The sequence below is a fragment of the Myxocyprinus asiaticus genome, chromosome 22 (genome assembly GCF_019703515.2).
Source record: "Myxocyprinus asiaticus isolate MX2 ecotype Aquarium Trade chromosome 22, UBuf_Myxa_2, whole genome shotgun sequence".
NCBI classification, from domain to species: Eukaryota; Metazoa; Chordata; class Actinopteri; order Cypriniformes; family Catostomidae; genus Myxocyprinus; species Myxocyprinus asiaticus.
The window spans coordinates 7086173-7108825 of record NC_059365.1 but is presented as its reverse complement, the minus strand read 5'-3'; the positions used below and the strand labels follow the sequence as shown (position 1 = coordinate 7108825).

The 22653-nt window shown below is 39.4% G+C and overlaps 1 protein-coding gene across 2 annotated transcripts in view; it reads right to left on the bottom strand.

Annotated features, from left to right (window-relative positions):
• LOC127412836 (mastermind-like protein 1) overlaps nt 1–22653 on the bottom strand; it is a 35712-nt gene that overhangs the window by 10426 nt on the left and 2633 nt on the right. For both annotated transcript variants that reach the window (XM_051649497.1, XM_051649498.1), the window contains one exon: nt 10440–11858. In XM_051649497.1, coding sequence (XP_051505457.1) covers nt 10440–11858 — 1419 coding nt within the window. The remainder of the gene's footprint in view (nt 1–10439; nt 11859–22653) is intronic.

Genomic DNA, 22653 nt, shown 5'->3' with positions numbered 1-22653 from the left:
ACCACCACCACTCCCATGATTACACTAATGACCTTGAGTAACCTAACGGAATATGTTACAAATGACATTTTACAGCATGTATTCTGTAATCTGTTGTGGAATACATTTCAAAAGTAACCCACCCAACCCTGATTGGGTAAACATATTTTTTACACTAAAAATAAATTGTATATACCTACACAATATATTGACCATAAGTCCACCCTGCTTTCAAGATATTAACTTTGCTTTTGTTTCGACAGGTAAAAAGTAGACGTTATTGTTTGCAGGGTAAGAGAGAACATGACCACTAGAGGACAGGATACCAAAACGTATCATCCAGAAACATCTGAACAAAGGAATCCACTGCAACTGATGTACTTTTAACATGGAAAAAAAATACAATAATTAACTATACTGTATATGTGATTATCTTAAAATATAAAATTATGCACTGTTACTTTTCTATTGCATTTAGTCCTACTTCAAAAGCACGTCGGAAACCATTTTAATTCTTTCACTTCCTATAAGCATAATTAAATAAACGCAATCTCCACCAGTTGAATGTTTCAAACTGCACCGCTTTGAAACCTGCATTTTAACTCAAGAATCAAAGTGGCTGAAAGTAATTTCCTCTCTGATCCGGCCTGATTGTGAGGCAAAAACCTTCCTCAGCACTTCATAGCTGGACTGCAGAAATGAAAGATGCCAGCACTGGTTGCCTCCCTTTCACAACAAACACACGGGTACACACTTAAACGCTCTCGCTTCAGTTTTCACTTCATGCTCACACACACTCAGAGTGGAGGTATTTCGAGGTCAGCAACCAGACAGACTAGCGTTATCTAAAAGTGAGAGTTCACAGCTGAAATCAGCAATTTGGATTCTGAGCGAATGAAAAAGACATATTTAACATGAGGGAGTTAATTATAACGTATCCAAAGTGGATTAACAGAGAGAGGAGGAGTATAAAGTTGATACCTCTAACGGGCTAAACGGCTATATTTAAACAAAGAAATAAGGGCTGATCCGAAAATACTCGGCACAGGATGGCAGCCAGGGGCGGGCGAGTAGCAAGCATGAAAGAGGGCTTTGTCATCCCCTCGTCTCTCCTTTTCTCTGTTGACTCCTCTCTCTTAGCCTATCCCAGCCCCCAGCGCAGTGTTTGTGTGTGTGTGTGTATGGCTGCCTGCTTTCTGCTCCTTAGCAACCAGCTGCCTGACCCAGACAAACTGTTCAACCCCGGGGCGCAAGAGGCCCACAACCAGTCACACACGCGCACACAGACAGACAAAAACACTACACACAAAACACTAGGGCTGGGCAGCATATTGTATATTTAAGACACTCAATATATTGATTAAACATTGCAGAATGACATTGCAAATGTAATGATTGTAATGGGCTTTTTATTTGGACATTAAACACGTTTTGCTTGAACGCCCCCTCTCATGTGTGCTGCGTAACTACTGTTGCTCTCTTGCAAAGAGCTCTAAAGCTCGCGTGCAGACTCATAAAACGCGCACAGGAGATCAACGATCAGTGAACATTTTTACTAAATAATAGATTAGATTTCGGTTTGTTTCTCACCAAACCTTATCGTATGCTTTTATAACAATCATGAGTCTCATGGAATAATTTATTCGACTTTTGAATTATACTTTTGTGCCCTTTTGAAGCTTGAAAATGTGGTCACTATAAACCGCCTTTGTATGACATCACTGAGAAAAACTTTTTTCACAATTGCTCCCTTTGTGTTAAGAAAAAGAAAGTCAGTCATATAGGGTTGTAACAACACAGGGGTGTGTAAACAATGACTGCATTTTCATTTTTGAGTGAACTATCCCTTAAAGATAATGGCAGTACATTCGTTTTGTGCCTGTTCCTTGTCTCATGACCCTCAAGTATGAAGGCAGACGTTTTAATAGTGTCTGATTTTAAACCTCTGTAGCAAAAATGCTGAGTTTTTCCATTTACAGTTTTTTGATTTTTGCAATGCATCGTGATCTTCGTTTGAACGATCTCGATATCGATTCTTAGAGGGCTTTCACATTGAGCATGTTTGCTGCGGTCCGATTCCGAGTGCGATTGTTCCCGGTGCCCCCCGCAGTGTTGATCTGGTTTCACACTCACTTGATTCTATCGAACCCCGGTCCATTTGCGTTCATCTTACGTCATCACAAACACGCATGGAGAACACAACATGGAGACTCATCATACTTTTTGTTTTTTTGTTATTTTGGTGCCATTATGCACAGAAGAGTGAACGACAACTGTGTATATGTGCGCTTCATGGCGTTAATCATCAGATGTCCAGGGGAAGGCAGCTTGCTGCTGCTCGCAAATGGCGTTTTTTTGATGAGACAGCTGATTGCAAGGAATTAATTTGCATCTTTGTTTACACTGCACGCTTACTCACGCTCGTGTCCAATGTGAAGTTGTCACCACTGTCATCTCCTATTATACCCTGTATTTATAACCTAAAATAGTATTTATAAGGTGTATAGATAGATGGATAGACAGACAGACAGACAGACAGTATTTATAGTATTGATTGTACTTGTATGCCATTGTGGTGTCTTTACTTTTTTGGGACTTTCAGGAATGTGTGGATCCTCATGTGTTGTCGAAACGAATGGTGTCGTCATCGGCTAAAACGCATGCGCAGGTTACTTTACTTCCTGAACGAGTGCGCACCCGAGTCAGAGTTGCTTTCACATTCATGCGAATCGCACTACAGTTCCACTGCAACCGAACTCAGACCACCTCCTACAGGTAATCTCGGGTCTGGTTCCACGGTGCGCTCCCCGGTCCATATGACAGCTTTCACATTACCAATTTTTCATGCGAACCGTGCACTGTTTCGAAATATACTGCCAGTGTGAAAGCACCCTTAAATCCCAAGATCGATCTTTCACTCTATGTGGTAACCCTCTACAATGCAAGAAAATCTCTCGCATGTGCAACCAAATCTCACACTATGCGACAAAAATGTCTATAATAAGCCACTGGCTATTAAATGTTCAGATTTCACTCAACCTTGATTGAGTAATATAGTGGAGACTAAGTTATTAGCACAGAGTTCCTTTCACTACATGTTGAGAGTAAAAGTTTGGTTTAACTTGTTCTGTGTGTCCAAAGACGAGATCCACGGACCCATTTGTCATTGAATAATGTCTCTTTTAATACCCTTTCTGTTTTTTACAGTCAGTTGTTGGTTAAAAATGACTAAAAAAGGAAACATTTATTTCTAATCACACATGGATGCGCTAAAGTAATTATGCATGTCTTCTCTCATTATATGTGCTTACTGGCTTATTTACTGGTGTAAATACTTATAAACAGTACATAAAGTAAAGAAGTAAACAAAAATGTAACAAGCATATACATATGCAATATAATATGTAATTTTAAGATATTAATTGATGGAACAGACTGAATTTGAACATTTATCAAAAGCTAAAAGTGACAAATTTGGTGAAAAACTAGTGATAAAATATCATTTGTAAAATTAATAATATTTTTGAATTGCACCTAGAAGAGTTGCCTAGAAGGTTCCTTTATAATTAAGAGCATTAGCTGAGAGATAATTTATATGTAAGCAAAATGGACATTGTAACAGAAAGGTATCCTTATGAATCAATATGGAATCGAATCGAGATCGGAATCAAAAGCTTGTGAATCGGAATCAAATTGGGAAATCTGTATCAATACTCAGTCCTATTGGTAAATCAGTTCAATCAAACTGTCCGTTTCAATTAATCGGTTCAAAAATATGATTCTACATCTTATGTTATTACTTTAAATGCTTATAGTGTATGAGTAAAATGTATGATTGTAATATTGCTGTGTATTATTATGTGCTGTTATATTGGTGCATAAAATACAATTATTAAATATCATGCTTCCTTGTGTTCATTTAATGTAAAACAATGTTGAAAAACATGCCTTGATTATTTTCACTAGATTTTCTCTGTATTTTACTTCTTGCATTCTTGTTGACAACAATGGCCATCCAAATTATGATTATCATTCTTCTGATGAAAAAATTTACCCAATAAAACTTTAGCTAAATATTGAATATCGTCAAAAGTAGGGCTGGGTACTGATACAGATTTAACGATTCAATTCTGATTCACAAGCTCTCAATTATATTCGATATCAAATCCATATATTCAATCAGTTGATAAATTATTACACTGCCTGGCCAAAAATAAAGTCGCCGTTTGGATTTAAATAAGCAGATACTTAAGAGCCCATGATTGGATCATTATTGCAGTGATTAATATGTTTCAGCTGGCAACAATTCTTTTAACCCTCACTGATGCAGTGTGTAGCTTCTCATTTCTTAAACAATCATGTTGGAAGACATATCCCGTGGTCGTGGAAAAGATGTTACTGTGTTTCAGAAGGGGCAAATTATTGGCCTGCATCAAGCAAAGAAAACAACTGAGGAGATTGCTGAAATCACTGGAATTGGGTTAAGAACTGTCCAATGCACTATTAAAACCTGGAAGGATAGTGGTGAACCGTCAGCTTCGCGGAAGAAATGTGGTCAGAAAACAATCTTGAATGATCATGAGCGGAGATCACTAAAACGTTTGGTTAAGTTACATCATAAATTAAAAAATAAATAAAATAATCGACAGTAGAACTCACGGCTATGTTTAATAGTGAAAATAAGAGCATTTCCACACACACAATATGATGAGAACTTGCAGGATTGGGACTAAACAGCTGTGTGGCCACAAGACAGCCACTTGTTAGTGAGGCTAATCAGAAAAAACGACTTAAATTTGCTAGGGAGCATAAAGATTGGACTGTGCAGCCAGGTCTCCTATGCAACCTAATTGGCCCGGTTGCTAGGGAGAGTAGAGTCACATGAGGTAACCTCCTCGTGGTCACTACAATGTGGTTCTCGCTCTTGGCGGGCACATGGTGAGTTGTGCGTGGATGCCGCGGAGAATAGCGTGAAGCCTCCACGCTCGCTACGTCTCAACAAGCCATGTGATAAGATGCGTGGATTGACGTCTCAGACACGCAGGCAACTGAGATTTGTCCTCCGCCACCCAGACTGAGGTGAGTCACTACACCACCACGAGGACTTAGAGCACACTGGGAATTGGGCATTCCAAATTGGGGAGAGAGAGAAAAAAAAAGAAAAAAAGATTGGACTGTGGAGCAATGGAAAAAGTTCACGTGGTCTGATGAGTCCAGATGTATCCTATTCCAAAACTATGGTGCGTCAGGGTAAGAGGGGAAGCACATGAAGCGACGCACCACTCATGCATAGTGCCCACTGTACAAGCCTCTGGAGGCAGTGTTATGAACTGGGGTTGCTTCAATTGGTCAGGTTTAGGCTCAGCAATGTTATGCTGCAATAAAATGACATCAGCTGAGTACCTGATTGTACTGAATGACCAGGTTATCCCATCAATGGATTTTCCCTGATGGCACAGGCATTTTCCAGGATGACAATGACAAGATTCATCAGGCTCAAATTGTGTAAGAGTGGTTCAGGGAGCAAGAGGAATAATTTTCACACATGAATTGGCCACCACAGAGTCCTGACCTTAACCCCATTAAAAGTCTTTGGGATGTGATGGAGAAGACTTTATGGAGTGGTTCGACTCTCCTGACATCACTACAAGATCTCTGCCAAAAATTAGTGCAACTCTGGACAGAAATAAATGTTGTGACGTTGCATAAGGTTGTCGAAACAATGCCACGACGAATGCACGCCATAAAGCTAAAGGTGGTCCAACAAAATACGAGAGTATGCAACTTTTTGTTTTTGGCCAGGCAGTGTGTATTTCATATATAATTTTTTGTTACATGTTTATTGTTTAATTGCAGAATTTGCACCATTTACATTGATTTGTTGAACATGTGCTAAAACTAGGGATGGCACCGATACGATACCTGGATCGGTATCGGGTCCTATACTGAAAGTTTTACCAGGATTGGGTATCAGTTCGGCGAGCCCTATCCAAATCTGATCCCGCATGTTGGTCGTTGACGTTACTGTCAAGCCTACAAATGTGAATTAACCTACAAATAAACACTCAAACACAGACTTCCTGGAGTGCTCAATGTAGGACTTTCAAAATAAAAGGCTTAAGAAATTACAACTGAAATGTATTACCCATGTATCGTAAAATTTGTTTTATTATTAGAATTTACAATAAAAACAAAATGGGTTCCAAAAATACTGTGTGATTGAAAAGTGGACTGATATACTAATAAAACTAAAATGAAATAAATGAATAAAGAGAGAGAGAGAGATCTGAAACCATTTACAAGTCCAGATACATGTTAAAATGTGTAAAGAGAACTGGCTTCTTTTCTACTGAAAACTTTCACTGGAACTAGTTAAAACCGGTACTGTCTCTTTAACAAAAACGGCATTTCTGTTAAAGAGCATCTGTAAATGAGCGCATGTTAATGAGAGAGGACTCGAATGGCTTTATCTCATCTAGGGATGCACCGATACCACTTTTTCTCTTCCGATCCGATTCCGATATCGGAAATCTCAGTATCGGCCGATACCGATCCCCATCCGATACCAGTGTTGTTTTTTTGCATAATCAGTTTAGAATAGCTTTACATTATTGTGTGGAACTAATTGGGAGTACTCTTCAATATGTAAAGAAACACAAACTTCTAACTACACATTATTTCAATATAAATGTACAGTGCATCCGGAAAGTATTCACAGCGCTTCACTTTTTCCACATTTTGTTATGTTACAGCCTTATTCCAAAATGGATTAAATTAATTATTTTCCTCAAAATTCTACAAACAATACTCCATAATGACAACGTGAAAAGTTTGTTTGAAATCTTTGCAAATTTATAAAAAAATAAAAATAAAATAAAATAAAATAAAATTACATGTATGTAAATTCACAGCCTTTGCCATGACACTCAAAATTGAGCTCAGGTGCATCCTGTTTCCACTGATCATCCTTGAGATGTTTCTACAACTTGATTGGAGTCCACCTGTGGTAAATTCAGTTGATTGGACATGATTTGGAAAGGCACACACCTGTCTATATAAGGTCCCACAGTTAACAGTGCATGTCAGAGCACAAACCAAGCCATGAAGTCCAAGGAATTGTCTGCAGACCTCCGAGACAGGATTGTATCGAGGCACAGATCTGGGGAAGGGTACAGAAACATTTCTGCAGCATTGAAGGTCCCAATGAGCACAGTGGTCTCCATCATCTGTATAAGGAAGAAGTTTGGAACCACCAGGACTCTTCCTAGAGCTGGCCGCCTGGCCAAACTGAGCGATCGGGGGAGAAGGGCCTTAGTCAGAGAGGTGACCAAGAACCCGATGGTCACTCTGACAGAGCTCCAGCGTTTCTCTGTGGAGAGAGGAGAACCTTCAAGAAGAACAACCATCTCTGCAGCACTCCACCAATCAGGCCTGTATGGTAGAGTGGCCAGACGGAAGCCACTCCTCAGTAAAAGGCACATGACAGCCCACCTGGAGTTTGTCAAAAGCCACCTGAAGGACTCTCAGACCATGAGAAACAAAGATTGAACTCTCTGGCCTGAATGGCAAGCATCATGTCTGGAGGAAACCAGGCACCGCTCATCACCTGGCCAATACCATCCCTACAGTGAAGCATGGTGGTGGCAGCATCATGCTGTGGGGATGTTTTTCTGCAGCAGGAACTGGGAGACTAGTCAGGATCGAGGGAAAGATGAATGCAGCAATGTACAGAGACATCCTTGATGAAAACCTGCTCCAGAGCGCTCTGGACCTCAGACTGGGGCGAAGGTTCATCCAACAGGACAACGACCCCAAGCACACAGCCAAGATAACAAAGAAGTGGCTCCAGGAGAACTCTGTGAATGTCCTTGAGTGGCCCAGCCAGAGCCCAGACTTGAACCCGATTGAACATCTCTGGAGAGATCTGAAAATGGCTGTGCACCGACGCTCCCCATCCAACCTGCTGGAGCTTGAGAGGTCCTGCAAAGAAGAATGGGAGAAACTGCCCAAAAATAGGTGTGCCAAGCTTGTAGCATTATACTCAAAAAGACTTGAGGCTGTAATTGGTGCCAAAGGTGCTTCAACAAAGTATTGAGCAAAGGCTGTGAATACTTATGTACATGTGATTTTTTTTTTATTATTTTTTTTTAAGTTTTTTATTTTTAATAAATTTGCAAAGATTTCAAACAAACTTCTTCAGTGTTGTCATTATGGGGTATTGTTTGTAGAATTGAGGAAAATAATGAATTTAATCCATTTTGGAATAAGGCTGTAACATAACAAAATGTGTAAGAAGTGAAGCGCTGTGAATACTTTCTGGATGCACTGTGTAGCTTATTAAGAACAACTTTATTATTAACTAGTATACTGGATAATGTAGCAGCAAAATTAACAGTAATTCCATTATAGATCATCAGTAGATTACTTTTTTGGCAAAATTTTCTCAACTTGTATCTGGACTTTAAAGGATTCAGATCTCTTTTTTGTTCAATTTAGTTGTAAGATATCAGCTCACTTTTCATTCACAGTTATTTTTTGGAACCCATTCAACTTAAATATTATTAAAATTTGTAAACAAATGATAACAATAATAATATATTATAATGGTAATATCTCTCAATCGTGCACCTTTAACTTTTAAACCCTCACGCTTTTATTTTGACATTCTGAACTCTCCAGGAAGTCCTGTATGTGTCTGTTTATAGGCAAGTTCACAGTATAGTAATTTGCTTCTTATTCAAATTCTGGTAAAAATTCAACTCCGGTGCCATTCTAAATGCATATTATAAGTGAACTGAACTTTTGAGCATCTACATCTGAGATGTTGTTCGTGAGTAGCGTTCAAATATTGCACACCACGTGAAGGCTAAAAATAGCCGCAAGTGTATGTGTAAACAGATCAGCGCCATTCACTGACACGCTGGAGCTGCACGTTCATTTTATATATTTACTTATTAAACACAGCCTTTTGTGATTCACAGAGCTATTGCACGTCTTCAAGTAACTTTGAATAAAATGCATGAGTCATATGAACTACTTTGTGTTTTTATGGTTCTTTTATGTCATTTTTTGAGCTTGACAGTAACGAACATGACTAACACACAGTTTCGGATCCAAGTATCGGATACCGATCCCCAGTATTGGCTCATGGGCATCCCATTAAATGTTTATTTTTGTTTTGTTTTTGATCAACAACTGACTGTAGAGAACAGAGAGGTTTTTAAAAGAGACATTATTCAATGACAAATGGTTCTCGTGGATCTCGTCTTTGGACGCACATTACACAGAACAACTTTTACTCTCAACATGCAGTGAAAGGATCTTGCTACTGAATACTCCACCACTATACTACAAAATTACTGGTGAGTGAAATGGTTGCAAATGTGAGTGATTTAATCTCATTGTAGTGGAGGTTTTCGCAGAATAAAAGATCGATCTTGGGATTTAAGAATCGATATCGAGATCCTTAAAAAGATGATTGCGATGCATCAACAAATCTATATTTTTACCCACCCCCAGTCAAAAGGCTGAAAAATATTTATTTTTAGCTACATCTCCAAGCCCAACAACACACACACACTATAAAATACATGTAAACAGACTATCATAATTCAAAACCTCTGTGTGTACAAAAAAGATCATTAACCTGTTTCCTGAAACAATTTCTTCCCTTAAGTCTGCGAAAGTATACTATACATAATTTCTTCCTTGTTCAGTCTAAGTTTAGTGTGATGCTTCCACTATAGTGACACAGAAACATCTCCTGGTTTCATAGCATGTACAGTGGGCCAAAATATTATTTGGACACTTAAGTCACACTATATGTATGAATGCCTTTGCATTAAATAACAAAATATTAAACTAAGAGGAATTTATTTGAAAGAAATATTTAGCAACTAAATATTTCACAAAAGAAAGTTGGTTTAAAATGCTAAATCAGTAGTTAAGCTGTTTGAAAAGACAACAAAAAGTATTTGGTTACCAACTTAGTATCGAAACATCCTCTACGCAAGTACGTGAATGCAAATGCTTATAGTTGCGCAAGCCTGATATTACACGTTGTGTTCCAAAACGTAATTAACAGCGTAGCGCAAGCATGCGTTGTATTCTCAGCATTGCCAAAAGGGGTGCTATGACAGGCATTAACATAAACTGTCTTCTATAATTGATTTTCTCTTTCCGGTCAATAACGCTCATGGTGAAGCAAGCTACTTTAATAATAATGCGTCAAGTTTAAAGGTTCACTCCAACTAAAAATGTGACAGAGAAATGAAGTTAGTTCTGTGAAAGGCTCTAGTAGCATTGGTTTATAGCTGACATCTAATATGTATATAGGCCTATAGCACATCTCTAGATATATATTAATCCCTAGTTATCAGCTTCAGACAAGAAAAAAAAACATATCAGACAACCACTAATTATCAGCATTTGTTGGATATGCAGTAGAAAGGTGGTCTTACCTGAGCATGCTGTAGGTGAGATGGTCTGAAGTTCATGCCTGTCGGCCTCTGCTTCTGCAACTGCTGGTGTCGCATCAAATACAGGATGGCTTGGGTCTGTTTGTTCTGGTTCTGTGTGTTGGGCGGGCCCCTGGGGGCCCCTGGCGTTCCGGCCTCATAATGGGACAAGGGTTTAGTGTTACTGTAGTCCAACATGGCTGCCTGAGTCCCTGGGTTAGCCAGGTGGCTAAGTGGCCCACTAGGAGCTGCTGCGTGGCTTAGCATGTTGCCGTGGCCTCCGGACTGCATGTACCCAGCTGGCGTGCCTGCTTTGGGAGAGCCCTTGTTGGGCTGCTGGCCCGGTATGAGCAGAGTCTTGGGGTTGGGGAAGTCTTGAGGGTACAAGGAAGGGCTTGTGGGCTTCTCCAGGCTAAATGCCCCACCCAGTTGACTTTGTGTGGGTGCATTTTGGGGCCAGGATGAGGGGTGGTTGGGCTGCTGGTGGAATTTTACAGCTTGCTGTTGCTGCGGTTTTTGTTGTGGTTGTTTCGGAACCACGTGCTGCTGCTGGCTTTGTAGTATTTGCGCTCGCTGCTGTTCACGTGCCGCTAACTGCTGCAGCTGTTGTGCAGGGGAAAGGTCTTTGGGTGGACCAGGCAGGTGATTCTGGAGTGGTCTAGCAGACTGAATGGGGGGCTGTTGTGGAAGTTGAGGCACCGGAAGTGCTGGCGAGGAGGCTGTAGAGGTTACTGGGGCAGTTACAGGGGAATTGGTGTGTAGCGGAGGCACGGATGAGGTGGGTCTCACTTGAGGTGAACCAGTGCAAGAGTCCTGATCGAAGGCGGAGGTAGCCGTGGCAGGGGAAAACTCTGTCTTCACACTGGCCAGATCTGGAGGCATCAAGCTCTGAGTTGCACCCCCAGACAGGATATCAGGGTCTTTGCGATCTCCAAAGCCATCACTGAAGAGCTCTTGAATTTCCTCATAGGGTACGGAGCGGTTGAACTCTTCCATGATCTCACTCCAGTCTTGATCATTGAGGTTGAGGTCAGGGAACAGGCTGTTGTTGCCATTCGCACCTCCAGTAGGCAGTATGCAGGGCAAGATATCGTCCACTGGCTCCTGCTTCATTTCTTTCAGACGAAAATCGAACTCTGAACCACGTGGGGCACCGTTATCTGTTCTACTTGTTCCATTGTGCTCTGAGCCAGGTGCTCTGTGGTTCCCATTGGGCACCATGGAGTCTGTACTCACGTTATGTTTGGTGTCCAAGGGTGAGCGAGGAGGCACAGTGCCGTTTGAGACCCCGTTAAGACCAGAGAGTGCGTCCTCCACGCAGGCCTTTTTAGAAGTTGGGTAACCATCATTGAAACCGTTGACCTGGTCTCGGCCCAGAGGAGAACCTGCATTCTCCAACTTCCTCTTCACAGTCTCCTGTAGCTGCACAGATAAAACAAGTCAAATCAGCAATTAAGCAAATCATTTAAAGAGTAAAGCATCATGTAATTTCTCACTTGTATTTTGCTACATAAGTATCCAATGTAAAAAAAAAAAAAATATTTATTGATAACATTTAGTATTGGCCATTTTTGCCACTTTTGGTCAGGTCAGGAAAGGACGCTCAGTGTTTAAATTTTTCCCCAAAGGAAAAGCAACTGACACATTTTGTTAATGAAACCAAGAGCTAGGAAAAGTAACATTCATCAATCTTTTGTCAATCTTTAGAAACTACATGGTCCTACATGGGTCCCATTTCACTTTACTCAAATTGGTATTTTAATCATTTGAATGCTCTTCAAGAGTGTTTGAGTTAAAACCTTATAAATAATGGTGAATAGCTCCTTTTATGTGCTATGAATTGGCTTATTAAATAATAAATTATATCTAATGAGGCAGGACTGAGACGTGTAACAGCATTACAAAAATTCCTTGTTAGGTCAAGAAATTATTCTACAAATCTGGACTCATTATACCAAATAAAAAGTAACATCCTGTTTAAAAAAAAAAAAAAAAAAAAAAGACGACAACCTCTGTAAAATATAGTATTTAAAAATTGCATTAGTAGTATGTAATGCATGCTATTAAGGGAAAGTTTACCCTAAAATGATTTCATCATTTACTGACTCTCAAGTCATACAACTGACTTTCTTTCATGGAACATAAAATGAGATGTTAGGCAGAATGACAGCCTCAGTCACTATTTACTTTTATTGCATATTTTTTCCATACAATGAAGGTGAATGGTGACGGAGGCTGTCATTTGGTCCAACATCTCCTTTAGTTTAACAGTGAAACTTGGAAATAAAAGGATTTGAATCAACACCACAGCAGTAAATTACTGCAGTTTTCTGAACCTGAAAACTGGTCTCGCTGTATTGACTACAGATGCTTTTCTCACTTTTCTGAGACGGACTTGCACGGGTGGCACACCCACAAAAACTTCCTTTCTTTCAAACATGCTAAAGCTCTCCCCAAAGTAATTTTCTGCCGACTTGTGTCTCTTAATCTATTACTTTCCCTTCGTCTCCATGCCACCCCCGCTCGGCAGCACCTCCACCGCAGGCCTCAGCCACATGAGTCTAATTACCATGTGTATGAATGTGTATCCCACAACAAAAGAGCCAGAGCTAGGCCTGCGGAGGGGTGCGGGAGTGTGCCGAATTCCTGCCCTTCCACGGCTCAAGCTTTGCTTGCCTTTGATGCTCCGCCTGCTTCAATGGACAACCCCCAAAAGAATGGGAGGGGAGCTGCAGTATTGGCTCATGGGCAGAGAGCACCGTTTAAGCACAGTGAGCAATATTAGAGCAATCCATCAATGCTTTGTGGTTAAAGCTACTTCTCAGCTCTGTGTTTAAGTGTTTAACGCCCTTTAAAGTAGCCAGTAATTAGTACTTTAATGTTTGGGAACAGACAAAATCTGTAGTTGCAATTAAAACCAGCTGTTCATTTATGAGTGATGTATGCTAAGGTAAAGTATTACCAACTCTAAGTATTTAAGTCTCATGCTACATTTGCGCTATGGCTATGAATGGTATTGCAAATTGTGTTTTGTTAAGGTGTTCCCTTACTTTTTAGAAGCGATCAGACTTGTGAATTTTATTGATCGATGACAAAAAAAAAAAAAAAAAAATCAGCTAAAATCGGTCTGTACTTACTGAAATTCAAACCACAGCCCCCAGTGGCCAAATCTGTTGTTGTTGAACATATGGGCACATGTGAGCTCCACGGCTGCATTCCAGGTTCAAATTTTTATGCCATTCTCTTGCTAACTTCACTCTGTCTCATGGACTCGAATGTACATCACTGCTTATGTTGCATGAGTGCCCAGTACTGGCAGAACCTGTGAAATGGCTTTAAATGGAATGGCATAAGCCCTTGGTCACCTCAACCGCTGTGGAGCCCATCGTTGCTCATGCAATAAGGCTGATGTAATTTTGTGGAATTATTTGGTGTTTTATTGCATCTCAGAAGACAACATGGAGTAAAAAATGTATCTTAGAGGGAAAATGCATCTTCTGAAATGTACAAGAGACTATTTAGCAGAGACGAGACTTCTATTAAAATGAATGAGAGAAACTGGAACACCCAACGGAAGTATCAAGAAAGTCCCGCCTTACAGGTAAAAGAGCCAACCACCTTTTAGATACAGACATCGCCTGTCATCAACTCGAGAAAGTGTATGTGCATTAACTATACAAGCCGAAAATACGTAATTGTTTACTGTAATCTGAGGTCAAGAATATCAATTTAAGATACCAGTGTTGTCAGATTTTACTGCTGATTTGAAATATGTTCCTTGATCATAATCTTGACCAATCATTTTGAAGATTTCGGTCTTTCCCCATTCTAGTATATAGGAGCTGCACTATCATGACTGGAAAAGCTTCCCGGGAACGCTCCAAAGATGGCCGCCAGTGGACTGAGTTGCTAGAAAAACTTTGATTGTACTCATCATTGATTAGGTGAACGTGATTACTTCCTGGTTCCCACACATCCAGGTGTCACAAAGATTCAAGGTTATAAACAAGTTCAGGCTGCTTAGAGGTGCCTGACACAATATTCTAGATTGTTCTGCACCAAGCAAAGTTTTTTTGCTTAATAAATGGCAAGCCAATGTTTTTGCCAGTGTCTGAATGTTCGTACATCGTTGCTCAGTGGTTTCGAACTTTTTTTTGGCTCTGAGTGAAGAACAAAAAAGAACTTCCCCTAAAAACTCAAATTAAACTCCATGTGAACTTGAACTGAAATATACATCTAGGATAGTGTACAAACACTTCCTGTGTGACGGTGTGGGTACAGTGTGGTGTCATACACACATGCAGAAAAGTCTGAAACATGCAGCTGTCCCGAGTGCATTGAGAACAATCGTGAGTCAGTGGAGTGGGCGAGCAGGGGGAGGGGTGAATGTGAACAGCCCTGAGTCATCCTAGATAACCTTGGAGCATCACGCCTGCACGGCAACAACAAAATGACTGCTGTACTCTCCTAAAGGCAAACTCTGACATGGCTTACTCTAAAACTGCAGACTTCATGCCAAACGAACTCAAAACTAGTTTGACAGCTCTTAACGCAAAACATAACCTACTTAGCCTGCTGCAACAAATCAAGTGAGTTGCACTACAATAAAACTAAAGTAAAAGACTTGCACTATGATGAACCCTAAGTTAAAGGAATAATTCATCCAAAAATTAAATCTGCCATTCCAGATGTGTATGACTTTTTCGCTGCTGAACACAAACACTGATTTTTAGAAGAACTTCTCAGCTCTGTACGTCCATACAATGCAAGTGTATAGGTACCGAAACATTAAAGCTCCAAAAGTGCATAAAGGCAGCATAAAAGTAATCTCCAGTAAGAATCCGGAGGTTAAAGCAATATGATAAGTGTGGGTGAGAACCAGCTCAATATTGAAGTTCTTTTTTACTACCAATCTCCACTTTAACATTCTTCTTTTTTTGTTTTTGGCGATTCACATTCTTTGTGTATATCGCCACCTTCTAGGCAGAGAGAATTTATAGGACTAAAAGACTTAAATATTGATCTGTTTCTCACGCACACCTATCATATGACTTCTGAAGATATAGATGTAACTACTGGAGTCTTATGCTACCTTTATGAGCTTTTTGGAGCTTCAAAATTCTGGCCACCATTCACTTGCATTGTGAGGACCTACAGAGCTGAAATATTCTTCAAAAAAATCTTCGTCTGTGTTCAGCAGAAGAAAGAATGTCATGCACATCTGGGATAGCATTAGGGTGAGTAAATCATGAGAGAAATTTCATTTTTGGGTGAACTATCCCTTTAACCTCTAACTACAAAGCCCTGGAATGCAGTCTATAATTTTAAGTTGTTTAGCAACAAGCATCCAATCATAAATTAAATTAAGTTTGCTGCATCAAATATGAATGCATTTTGTACGGTTGCAAAACGTTCACGCAATGTATGTGGGTTTACTTTCAGCATGTGAGGGTTGAAAACTTGAAAAATGTCAAACAGTGATGACAAATGCGTTAAATTGAGTGATAAAGACATTTCCACAGATTGCATGCTTGTTCAATATTATATCAATCAATTTTATAAACCTGAAATATATTAACATTAACCAAGGTTTTACAGAAGAATATTTCAGCTCTGTAGGTCCATAAAATGCAAGTGAATGGTGACCAAACTTTGATGCTCCAAAAAGCACATAAAGGCAGCACAAAAGCAATCCATATGACTCCAATGGTTTAATCCATGTCTTAAGCAATCGAATCAATTTCTGGTGAGAACAGACCAAAACATAGCTCTTTTTTTCACTGTACATCTATGGGATCAAAATCCCGTCAAAAGTATTGCGGTCATGGATCCAAAAATAATAAGCGTGAATCAAAATAATAAGCCTGAATCAAAAAATAATAAGTGCAGATCAAAATAATTAGCACAGATCAAAAAATAAGCATGAATAAAAAAATATATAAACATTTAAAATATACTGCAAAAAAAAACAAAAACAAAAAAAAAAACAGAAAAATTAAAGCTAAGTCATCAGAATTGCAAACAAAATCATGTTTTCCTTGGTTACATTACTGTTTTTTGTGTTCTCTTTCATTTTTTTTTGTATGCTTATGCTGTATTTTTCTTTGCTTTTGTTTCCAAGTTCTGCGCTTGGTTTTCCAAAACTTGTGAGTAGAGTTTCATGTAAATCAGGGGGCGTTCTGCGCTCCTCTTGCTCCACTAGTTCTTGATCGACAGCTCCTCCTCTAGACAATCATTTGAAGAGGGGAGGTGACGTCACTCCAATGCAACTCCGATGGCTGCTGCTCAATATTATATTATTTGTGGTTGATAGATACACTGCTTGTGTCTGTTTTGAGTATTTTCTGCCAGCTCTAGGAAACAATGTGTTGTCCGAGTAGGCCATTATCATAGTCTGTTAACACTTGTAACGGGTCAGCTGAATTTAGTTAGCAGAGTCTTTAGTTTAGGCATTATTTAAGACTTCCTTGTTTGTAGGTTATTGGCTACATATCTAAAAACAAAAAAACAAAAACAAGGCTGGGTTGGTGTGGATGTTTGATGCATATTTTTACTAGCTGTACCAATGTAGTCGCAAGTATAGAACCCAACTTGATCCACTTTTCCATTAAATAAAATCCAGATCCCAACTTATTACAATACTGATGAATATACAAATGCTTACATATAATTGGACTTTTTTATTTTATTATATAAAAAAATCTAAAAGGTGTGCATTATTGCTGACACCTACATGCACACTTTGAGTTGGTTGTATGCCTGTAAGTCATTTGCTTCAAATGTTACTGAAGTTGTATACTCTCTGTTATGGAAATGTTTGTAAATGTTTTGGATATGTATGCTCCAATGTTGCTGTATCTTTAGAGACAGACCCTAAATTTGCAACTATTTGTGAATAAAGAACGTCCAACATCAAGCCAACTTTATTGCATTATTTATTGACATGGGGACGCTTGGTCACTTGTTTCTGAGTTCGCTGCTGTATCGTGGAAAAATAAACTACATGTAGCCGTGCCAACGATGCCAATGTAGGATCAGTACATAATGGCACATTCAGCAAGGTGGATCAAGTTGGGTTCTGAACTCGTGACTACATTGGTACAGCTAGTAAAAACATGCATTAAACATCCACACCAACCCAGCCTTGTTTTGTTATTTTTTATATGCAGCCAATAACCTACAAACAAGGAAGTCTTAAATAATGCCTAAACTAAAGACTCCTAAAGGATAACTAAATGCAGCTGACACGATACATGTGTTAACGGACTATGATAATGGCCTACTCGGACAACACATTGTTTCCTAGAGCTGGCAGAAAATACTCAAAAAGTGTATCTATCAACCACAAATAATATAATATTGAGCAGCAGACGTCGGAGTTGGATTGGAGTGACGTCACCTCCCCTCTTCAAATGATTGGCTAGAGGAGGAGTGGTCGATCAAGAACTAGTGGACCAATAGGGATGCAAAACACCCCTTGATTTACATGAAACTCTACTCATAAGTTTCAGAAAACCAAGCGCAGAACTTGGAAACAAAAGCAAAGAACAATACAGCGTAAGCGAGGGGGGCCTGGGTAGCTCAGTGGCAAAAGATGCTGGCTACCACCCCTGGAGTTCGATAGTTCGCAAGTTCAAATCCCAGGGCGTGCTGAGTGACTCCAGCCAGGTCTCCTAAGCAACCAAATTGGCCCGGTTGCTAGGGAGGGTAGAGTCACATGGGGTAACATCCTCGTGGTCGCTATAATGTGGTTCGTTCTCGGTGGGGCGCGTGGCAAGTTGAGCGTGGCTGCCGTGTTGGATGGCATGAACGCGCTATATCTCTGTGGCAACGCACTCAACAAGCTACGTGATACGTGGTTGGCAGTCTCAGGCGTGGAGGCAGCTGGGATTCATCCTCCGCCACCCGGATTGAGGCGAATCACTACGCAACCACGAGGACTTAAAAGCGCATTGGGAATTGGGCATTCCAAATTGGGTGAAAAAGGGGGAAAATCCAAAAAATAAAAAAAATAAAACAGCGCAAGCGTACAAAAAAATGAAAATACGAGAGAAATTGTCAGAGAGCACAAAAAACAGTAATATAACCAAGGAAAACATGATTTTGTTTGCAATTGTGATGACTTTGCTTTCATTTTCCTTTTTTGCATTCTTTTTTTTTTTTGCAGCATATTTTAAATGAGTTTATATTTTTGATTCATGCTTGTTATTTTTTGATCTGCGCTAATTATTTTGATCTGCGCTTTTTATTTATTTTTGTGCTTTTTTTTTTTTTTCTGCACTTAATTTTTGGATTCACACTTATTATTTTGATTCATGCTTATAATTTTTGGATCCGTGGCCGCAATACTTTTGATGGGATTTTGATCTAGCTAGTGCAGTCTTTAGGCACAATCATGATTTCAAGCTCGATTACACTTCCTAGTGGATGACGCATGCAAAACGCACTAGATGGCGCTAGGAAGTGTAATCGCGCTTAAAATCATGATCGCCAAGGAGACTGCTGTCAAAATGTACAGTGAACAAAGGAGTTATATTTTGGTCTGTTCTCACCCAAAACCAACTGGATCTCTTCAGAAGACATTGATTAAACCACTGGAGTCGTATGGATTACTTTTATGCTGACATTGTGATTTTTGGAGCTTCATTTTGGAGAATCACTTGCATTGTATGGACCTACAGAGCTGAGATATTCTTCTAATAAACTTTGTTTGTGTTCAGCAGAAGAAAGTCACCCAGGGTTAAAAATTATCCTGGTATTAACAATTTTAGGGGTGCACCAATCGATCGGCTACCTATCTAAATCGGCCGATCTTTATCTTAAGTCTCTGATTGGCGATCGTATACAAATCTGAGTATCCGTGATGTAAAGTGAGTCGTGACAATCAGACGTTGTGTTGAGCGATAGAGACTGTTTGAGTGATCATGAGCACTTTCAGCTTCACTCCCTTCAATATGCTCACTCCCGGTGTCAATCAAATATGCACGTTCTCCAGGTGCCATCAATATCTCATCAGACACTCATCTCAGCACTATTCTGTAAGGATCCCAATTTAAATCTGATTACTGTTGGTCACATTCCCACTAATCAAAGCAATTACATTTTAACCATAACGGCACCGCATCTTCATGCATTTTCTTAATAATCAGTGATGTGTTACAGCAAAATGCCAAAGCCAGTAAACAAATCAGATATTAATGATTTCTCACTGGAGCAGTTTTAGAGCTTGTAATTGCGCGGTTTACCGGTACAAACGAAGTACCACGATACCAAAAAATTTAAATGGTACGATATCATCTTGTTGCTAATTTCAGTACTATCTTACAGTATGCTGTCATTAGCAAAATGATGAGATGTGACAATTTGAAAATAAAATAAAAAACCTCTGGATATGGCCAAGTGTGATTATAACAGTATAAGGACGGGCGAGGAGGCGGCGGGAACCGGCTGAACAGTAAATTTTGGTATCAGAGCAACCCTACTTGTAATGGATAGATTTTTCTTATTTTTTTTTTAACATATCTCTGCTTGTGGTCGACCAATATGGGTTTTATATTAGCCGATGCCGATATCCAGAGAGCATGTTGGCCGATAGGCCGATACAATGCCAATATATCACACAATTTAATACAGTAAATAATAAACATAAAATTGCTAAAAAATTTATACACTCTTATTTAGCACTATATTTACTCAATTTCATCTTTTCAGAATCTAAAAAAAATTATATTGTATTTTAAATGGCAGACAGCAGTTTCTTCTGATTTCTGTTTAGTCGTCAAATTTTAGTAATTTATTTGCACAAGAAGAAATTGTTAATATATTAGGAAGGAGGAAATAACAGTACACACATAGTCCAACAACCATGGATGGCATGTCCATGTTAGCAATCGCATTTTCTCAACAAATACAGAATCAAACCAATTGCACATACAGTGCATTGTGAATAAGACATTTACTCATAGCACACGTGATGAGCTTTTACTTTGAAGTTGCACTCTGGCTGATAGAATACACACTTCAGAGGAAGATATCAGATGAGTGCTCGACGGGAAGAAATAGCTAGGTTATCATGAGGTTCGTGAATTACATCTTTTTAAATGAGATATCTGCATATTTGCAGATGGCCTTTTATCATTAGAAAAGTTACAGGGAACTGTTGAGGAGAGACTGTTACAATATGTGCTTCAGAGGAAGATTTATGAGCATTCCACAGGATGCTGGATCTGCTGAAGTTGTGTGAGGTTGGTTTATTACATTTGTTTAAACGAGATATGTGCATATTTACAGACGGTATATGATATTAGTTTTATTGATATTTGCCTTTTTTTCATGAGACAAGACAGTCACAAGTTACAGGGAACTGTTGAGGAGAGAGAGGGAGAATGAAACAGATGAGCACTTTAACGTTATGAGCTCAAACGCGTCTGCTGCGGCTCTGATATGTGGACTATGTTGCACATCAACCATCAGAATGGAGAAAAAATGTGATCTCTGTGATTTCGACCGTGGCACGATTGTTGGTGCCAGATGGGCTGGTTTGATTATTTCTGTAACTGCTCATCTCAGAATGCTATTCTGAGATGCGGGCTGGTGCTGTTTTGGTGACATGAGGGGGACCTACACAATATTAGGCAGGTGGTTTTAATGTTATGGCTGATCGGTGTATACAGGAGTAAAGAGTATGCCGCTTATACATTTCATGTAAACAAGAACGCTGTTTTCTCGCAATAACCCACTTTCTGGTGTCCATGTAACGTAGTCAGTGTAAACTGTCATCTTGCAATGTTGTGGAACATGCAAAGCTCTATTCATGACTTTTCTTGGAATGTTTTAAGGCCTAAATGTACAAAAACTACAAGGATTGGACTACAGTTTGAATCACACTCATAAAGTATCAGTTTCTTGAGCTTGAGGATTGTTGCTGTAAAGCAAGCAATGGTTTCAACATTATACACTGCACTCAGTGACACTGTTTCGGTTAAGAGCAGCTCTGTTGCAATAACTTTAGAGAAAACAACACTGGAAGCAAGCCACAAAGCCCTTGTTTTGTAAAACCAGTGAGGTAAAATACTGGTCTCCCTTAACAAAATGTTAGCCACATTTTCAGTGGCCTCCAAAAGGCATTTGGACACCTAAACCACACTGTTACATAAAACGGTATCTGCAAACAAATTATGCTTGACCTCTTTTAACTATCTAGTGTAAAGGTAATTCTATGGGGAAGTATGATGCCAATTTCCCTTAAGTTCACACAGGTGTTTTAGCATCACATTCACTATGGACATGTTCCATTAACGTTTGCCAACCAAAATAGGTATACATTTTTAACAGTTTACATATTGTTTTAAAAATTAAAAACAAACTTTTTTTTAACATTTTGCTTGAAAACTGTGCTTGTGTTCTTTAAATTCCACTTGGTTGGATACAGTGACAAGAAAAATTATGTGAACCTCTTTGGAATTAGCTGGTTTTCTGCATTAATTGATCATAAAATGTGATCTCATCATCATCAAAGTCACAAGTATAGACAAACACAATGTGCTTAAGCTAACATCTTTTTTGAACACATCCCATTAAACATTCACAGTGCTGTGGAAAAAGTAAGTGAACCTTTGGATTTAATGAATAGTCAATCCTCCCTTGGCAGCTATAACCTCAAACAGGTTAGCTGCGGATTAGACCTGCACAACGTTCAAAAGGGATTTTGGACCATTCTTCCCTACAGAACGTTGTCGACATTCATTGTCGAATAGTCGATTGATCTCATTTAACGTAACATGAGATCAGATATGAAACTAATGATGGTGCAAGAGAGCAGCACTGGAGCTCGTGCCTGACTGAGGAGAGGAAGAATTACACAGCTCACAGTCCAGATGCACTCCAAACAGCTTCAGGTGATGTAGATCACAAAGTATGAGGGAATTATACAAAAATACCAAATAACTAAATATAGAAGTACTCCCATTGTGAAATACAGCAGAGCTGGAGCTGCCGTTCCACTGAAACAAAACTTGCATGTCAGAGCATCTTTAAAGGAAACACCTCGCCATTATATCTTTAATGCATCATCCTTTATTAAAGTTCAAATAATACGAAAGCAGCTCAGGTAAGTAAGTATAAACTCTGAAACTGACATATCTCTGTGCGGTCAGCGCCGCTTCTATGAGTCGCGTGAAGTGACCCGATCAAAGGGGGAGAGATTGAAACTGCACCC